General features: G+C 36.3%; 1 protein-coding gene across 1 annotated transcript; it reads left to right on the plus strand.

Moving 5' to 3' along the window:
- Positions 1 to 3,453: 3,453 nt before the first annotated feature.
- Positions 3,454 to 5,921, plus strand: LOC104612876 (large ribosomal subunit protein eL13y-like). The gene is made up of 5 exons (XM_010280502.2): positions 3,454 to 3,591; positions 4,555 to 4,670; positions 4,813 to 4,946; positions 5,179 to 5,337; positions 5,462 to 5,921. Exons 2-5 carry the CDS (start codon positions 4,562 to 4,564, stop codon positions 5,681 to 5,683), a joined length of 624 nt encoding a protein of 207 aa, XP_010278804.1. The 5' UTR covers positions 3,454 to 3,591; positions 4,555 to 4,561; the 3' UTR covers positions 5,684 to 5,921.
- Positions 5,922 to 6,623: the final 702 nt, after the last annotated feature.

The following is a 6,623-nucleotide window of genomic DNA, read 5'->3' on the forward strand; positions in this document are numbered from 1 at the left end:
AGTACTACACCAAACTAAGGTTTTCTCAAAGGAGAACAAGAGAAACTTAATCGTGTGATTATATCTATCTATATCTATACTATATTATAAGGCGATTAGGTCCCATGTCTCTTCTCTCCTTGTAAAAAATGAAAGTACTACACCAAACAGTAGGCTTTAAAAAATGTCAGGGGCCATCTCCTTCTCCTATTCCCCTTTCTCTCTTCTCTCATTAAACCTCTCTCTTTTCTCCCTTACCCCTTCTTAGGCTCCTAGGCCTTCCATGTAGCCACATGATAGCCCTCTCTTCTACACTAGAGTGCCACTCCAAATCACTCTCTCATGTTTTCAATCACTTAACCAACCCCCCCCCCCCCCTAAAATTTCTCCTAAACTATCTCTTACACCTAAAATTCCTCCTAAAACACCTTTTAATCTATATTCCCACATGGCAGCCCTTTCTTCTTCACTTAGAGTTCCACTCCAACTCTCTCTCTCTCATGTTACCAATAGGCTCAACCTCCTCCGAAAATTTCTCCTAAATAATCTCTCCCATCTAAAATTCCCCCTAAAACACCTCTTAATCTATATTATAAACCATCTAAAAACAAAAAACGTGGGTAAATTAATTTGTGAAATATTTTTTATATTTTCAATAATTATTGATATTATTGAATATTATTTAGTAAATATCACCACCTAAACTATAATTTTCATAATTTTGATAAATTGAAAATTCTAATTACTAAGAATTACTTGCTAAAAATTACTGATTTTGGTAATTTAATTTCAGATTTTTTTGAAAATTAATTATTAAAATCAATAATTACTAAAAAGTTAATAATTAATTAAAATATTAATAGATACAAATTTAATAATTAAAAATTATCAGTTTTAGCAATAAGTAGTTATTGACATTTTCAGTAATTTTGGTCAATTTATTAATATTTAATGATATTATAAAATTTCAGTAATTTTTTAGTGGAAAATTAATTTCAATAAATATAAATTTATTTTTTTATATTTCTAGTAATTTTGATATTTACTATAATTTTTTAACAATAATTAGTGACTTTGTTAGTTTAGTGAAACTTAAATCATAAAACTTTCAATTTTTCAAATAAATAATTGGAAAGTTTTAATAATTTCCATAAGTATAATTGCCATAATTAATGGAACTATATCTATGGGTTTGGGGGTGTTATAGGTTTAGGGGATGACCCCGAAGGTACGAATGGCAATGGGCAGGTTTGGGGCAAGCCCATCCCGACCTCGAGTTTTAAATTAATCCCTGACAAAAATTTTAGCTTGCATCCCTAGTCCTCAACAAAGAGGGCTTCCCCATCGGGGGCCTGAATACTTGAATTTTTTAATTAAAAGTTTGCTTTTAGAAAGATATTTATTTAAAATAAAAAATTAGAATGTAAATAATATTTTAAATATATTTTGATATATATAATATACAAAATATTATAAATAATATTATATATTTAATATAATATATACACATATATTTAATATATATAATCGGAGTTGGGGCGGAGTGTGGGCTTCACTCCCTGTCCCCAATCAGGTATTCCTTTTAATTCCATCCCCACCCTATCCCTGCTAAGGCAATCTCCATCCCATCCTAGACTGATTAGGGAGGCTGGGTACTTGGCGGGGATGGAGAAAATTGTCCCCCGAGTTGTGTAGCTCCACGGAACAACAAGTTTTAAGTCCAATTCTGTGCATTGCATGAGCCCTGCTAGTACTATTATAAAGTCGCTAATCTCAACTATTTGAGGTTAAGGCTTTGATGTGTGATGTGATAAGTTTTATACATACATACATACATACATACATATATGCATGCATACATACATACATATGTATATATACTTTGAATGTTGGGCGTTAGTATTTATTCTCACCAATCAATTTTACTAATTTTATCAAGTTAATATAAAATCAAATATTTTATCCGTTTAATGAAAGAACCGGACCCAACTAGACAACAATGAGGCTTATGCCAAGCCAGGCAGGCACAGATCCAACACATAGGGGTGTCAAGTGGATTGGGTTTGGTCCAATTTGATCCAGTCCAATGTGAGTCCATTACAAATGGACCAGATCCATTCCAATCCAATGAATATTTTGGACCATTTTGGGCTAGTCCAGTTCAATGTCCAAACTGTCCAATCTATTAAATTTTGTTTTTAAAGTAATTCTGATCCAAACTTGGTCCATTGAAGCCTATATTCTTACCTTCTATCAGAAGACCATATATTCGCTCAATCCAACCCAATCCAATATAAATTCATTATGGATGGAGACCAGGTCCAATCTGATCCAATAAATACTTTGGAGCATTAAGTCAGACTAGTCCAATTCAATATGTCTTGCTGGTCCATCCAGTCCGTTCAAATTGATTTTGATTTGGATAGGGTCCTATCCAAAACCGGTCCATTGGACTTTGCTTTGATGCAACTCCATGGAATGGAAAGGTATTCCAAGTCCCAGCAATATGGAGGAAAACTCAAAGATTTTCAACCCATTGGAAATCATCTATACACTATGTTATATACGTAGGCACTAGGTAGGGGTGTCAATTGGACCAAATTTTGGACCAGTTCAATTCAATGTCTGTACCATCCAATTTGTTCAATTGGTTCCAACCCAACCCTAATCTATTGATACATGTATTCTTTATCTTCTATTAATTATCCAGATATTGGTTCAGTCCAACCCAATCCAATATAAATCCATTATGGATGGACCAGGTTCAATCCATTCCAATAAATACTTTGGATCATATGGTTTGGACTAGTTCAATTCAATATGTCTTATTCATGGTTTTAAAAACGATCTGAAAACGAAATTGTTATGATTACCGGTTTTCGGGTCGACAGTTCAACCGATGGACGACCCGTTTTAACAACAAAAATTAAAAAAATAAAAACGACTAAAAACCATTAAATGGGTCGATGGTTCGACCGCCTGAATCAACAGATCATTGACTGATTTAACGGTTTTGGCTAGGGACCAGGTTTGGAGTAAAACGGAACCGATTTCCTAGATGATTCCCGGGCCGAACGGTCCAACCGTATGAATCAACGACGGTTCGAAAACCATGGTCTTACTTGTCCATCCAATCCATCTAAATTGATTTTGATTCGGACGGATCCAACCCAATACTGGTCCATTGACACCACTATACGTACCTGTATACATGAAGATGTACCTGTATATTTTACCAAAACAAGAAGTTATACATATACCACCATACAAGTAGGACACAAGCAAATTACATATATATTCTACTCCATGGAATTTAGTGCTTTTTTTTTTTTTCATTTTGCAGTTTTATTCCATATTGTCTTGGCGTCTTGGGCTTTACTACCAACTTGGGCTTTACTAGACGTAAGTCATCCCAAGTCCGTCTACCCTGGATCGTGCATCTATTTAGCTGGAGTGAAATCGCAGCCGTCAAAATTAGGGTTTAAGGGTTAAGTTTATATTTCTTTACAACCAAGAGTTTTTGCAAGTGGACGAGAGAAGGAGCGAGGTAGAGAGGGGCAAGTGATCTCTCCAAACACAGGCGGCGTTCCGGAAACACTCACAGCCTTACAGGTGAGATTTCTCTTATTTCCGGCTTAAATCATCAGCCGTCTATTTCTCCTAGCTGATCTCTCTTTGTTTCTCTTCTTTTCTCTTCTCTTCTCTTCTCTTCTCAGATGTATTTTAGTTGTAGGGAAATCTTATATTCCTGTATCCATACTTGAAATCTTGAAAATCAACACTTGATTGTACTTCTTGGATTTCATTCATTGTATGTGATTTTTTACATTAGTATGTTTCTCCATGAATTTTCGTGCTGTCTTCCGATTAATGGCCTGCCTGGAGGATTGTACAATCTGTGAAAGTACTTGGTTCATGAGCTATATGTTCTATTTGGATTTAAAATGATTATGCAATTGCTATAGTTTTCGTTTGCTCTGAGGATTACAGATGGGAAGTGAATTTGTTCATTGTAGTTGGGCTTTTTAGACGAAATTATCTTAAATGTGAATTGAAGGTATAGAATCTTTTATTTTGTTTATAGCTGCATGAAATCGTTTAGAACTTTCACATGTCGGGAAAAATTTGCACTGTTGATGGGTTTTTCCTTTCGCATTTCTTGATGAATAGTTCCCCAACCTAAAATTTTCCCTGCTATTTACTCATCTCTCTTTGGATATATGGAGATGAAATCTAGTTGCCCAATACAATCAAATGGAGGTTGAGTGACTTTTGCCACCAAAAACTATAAGTTACATTCAACATTGTGGGCCTTGATATGAAGTTAGCATTAGCTGTACTAATGCTAGTAACGATGGTAGCCTAGGAATGTTGCAATTTGTCTTCTATATGCGCGTATTTGGTTCCGTCCAACTCCCTTACCTTGGCCAAGATAGAAAAAAAGATACAACTCCCTTTGTCTTGTATACTGTGAGGATCTCTTGCCCAGTGCTTGATTCAGTAAGTTATTTATGGAAAAGCAATACGGGGATTTGATACTGGTAATAGAGTTTCACTCTTTCTGCTATTTTTCAGGTAAATCATGGCTAAGCATAATAATGTTGTGCCTAATTCTCACTTCAGAAAGCATTGGCAGAACTATGTTAAAACATGGTTCAACCAACCTGCCCGCAAGACAAGAAGACGAATTGGTAAGATGTTGTATCCAACTAATGTTTCTCTCTTATGTTTATATCTCTTAGCTACTATGATGTTTTTTCTGTACCTGTTGATGCTTTAGTTACCATGCTATGGTTGGTTGTTCACATGGATGGCCTATGACAAACTTTTCAGATAGGCAGAAGAAGGCTGTGAAGATTTTCCCTCGCCCTACAGCTGGACCACTTCGTCCAATTGTTCATGGACAAACCCTGAAGTACAATATGAAGGTTAGAGCTGGCAGGGGATTTTCTCTTGAGGAGCTGAAGGTGAGTATTGAATATTATTATTGGTTGCATTAGCACTAAGTGCTAATAGTTCCATCATTTATAAGTCTTGGACATACTAGGGCAACTGAGAAATATTAGAATCCTTTGCTGCTGCAGTTAAGATGTTTGTGTATGTCGTGTTGACTGTTGCCTCTTCAGGATTGTTATTTTTTCTCCTCGATTCTCTTTCTGTTTCCTGAATCCTTTTTGTATATTCTTGTGGCTTTTCTAGGCAGCTGGTATTCCAAAGAAACTTGCCCCAACAATTGGCATTGCAGTTGATCACCGCCGCAAGAACCGTTCCCTGGAGAGTCTCCAAGCTAATGTTCAGAGGCTGAAGACTTACAAGGCTAAATTGATTGTGTTCCCAAGGCGTGCCTGCGAGTTTAAGGTAAAAGTAACTTGTAGAACTACATTTCAAGAAACTGTGCTGTAGCCTGTAGTAGGGATTGTTAGCCTTCAACCAACCTTTCCTTCCACCAACCATTTATTTGCTAAATCGACCTTTGTTGCAGGCTGGCGATTCTGGTGCTGAGGAATTAGCAACTGCTACTCAGGTCCAAGGTCCTTACATGCCCATTGAACGTGAGAAACCGTCTATTGATTTGGTGAAGGTTACAGATGAGATGAAATCATTTAATGCCTATGCCAAGCTTCGTGTTGAGCGGATGAACCAGCGCCAGGTTGGTGCAAGGATGAAGAAAGCTGCCGAGGCAGAGAAGGAAGACAAGAAGTAGAATTGTGACATGTCATTTTTTTGTGGATTGTGTTTTGAAAAGAAAGTCTCTCAATATAGAGTTCCTTATTTGTGGGGAATTAGGTGAAAAGTTAATTTTCGTTAGCACAATCAATTTTGTTTTTTTAGCTTTGTTTTGGTTCTCATGCGGTCATGCCCAATGAAAATGAACTTCTACCCAGATTGGGGGAGGCTGTCTCATGATTTATCTAGTTTAATTCCTAGTGCTTTTGTTTTGACGTTTGTTTTGTTAGTGTTTTAGAACCTTGCTCCTACAATTGAGGTGGTTCAGGGGTTTGGGTTCGAGATCCTCAATCGCAATGCAAAGTACATTCTTATGGCCGAGTTCGGTTGAATTTTGCACTGATGTAAATGCAGGGTAGTGTAAATATGGGAGGAGATAGAAGCGTTTTGATCAAGTGGTTTGGATCAATATTGATAGAACTACAAATTCATATGCCCATTTTCTAGCTAGTGGAGATTGCATAGATGGCCTTTGGTTTCTATTCTGGAAGGATCATCAAGCAATTTGCAGTAGTTGGGCTATGTAATCTAACCCTGCTGAGGCTTCTGCCCTCTCTGAGTAATTAAATTCGTATTAACTGAGACAAATACGAATCCCCTTCAAAAGAAGGTTATGTGCTGACTGCTGAGTGGGTTAAATATACTTTTAATTAAAAAGACAAAGAAGTGAGCGAGGTTACATGTTATAACACCCTAGGCTGTTTCTATGGCTTTAAATTTTAGAAATTCTCTCAATGATAACAATCTTAAACTGAATGTAGTTCAAAAACCCTTATGCTCAGTTTGGAAGGAGTACAAATAGAAATATGTAGAGTGCAAAGCCTCTTATTTTGTATGTATTAATACTGTACATATTTGTATCTGTACTCCTTCCAAACGGAGCCGTATCTTATGTTTTAAATGCTTTTACTATAAAA

Source organism: Nelumbo nucifera, chromosome 3 (genome assembly GCF_055504915.1).
Source record: "Nelumbo nucifera cultivar China Antique chromosome 3, China Antique-T2T, whole genome shotgun sequence".
NCBI lineage: Eukaryota > Viridiplantae > Streptophyta > Magnoliopsida > Proteales > Nelumbonaceae > Nelumbo > Nelumbo nucifera.

Coding starts and splice junctions, on each gene's coding strand:
- LOC104612876 (XM_010280502.2), top strand. CDS start 4,562: ATGGCTAAGCATAATAATGTTGTGCCTAATTCTCACTTCAGAAAGCAT. Junction 4,947..5,178: donor TTTCTCTTGAGGAGCTGAAG/GTGAGTATTGAA, acceptor TGGCTTTTCTAG/GCAGCTGGTATTCCAAAGAA. Junction 5,338..5,461: donor GGCGTGCCTGCGAGTTTAAG/GTAAAAGTAACT, acceptor CCTTTGTTGCAG/GCTGGCGATTCTGGTGCTGA.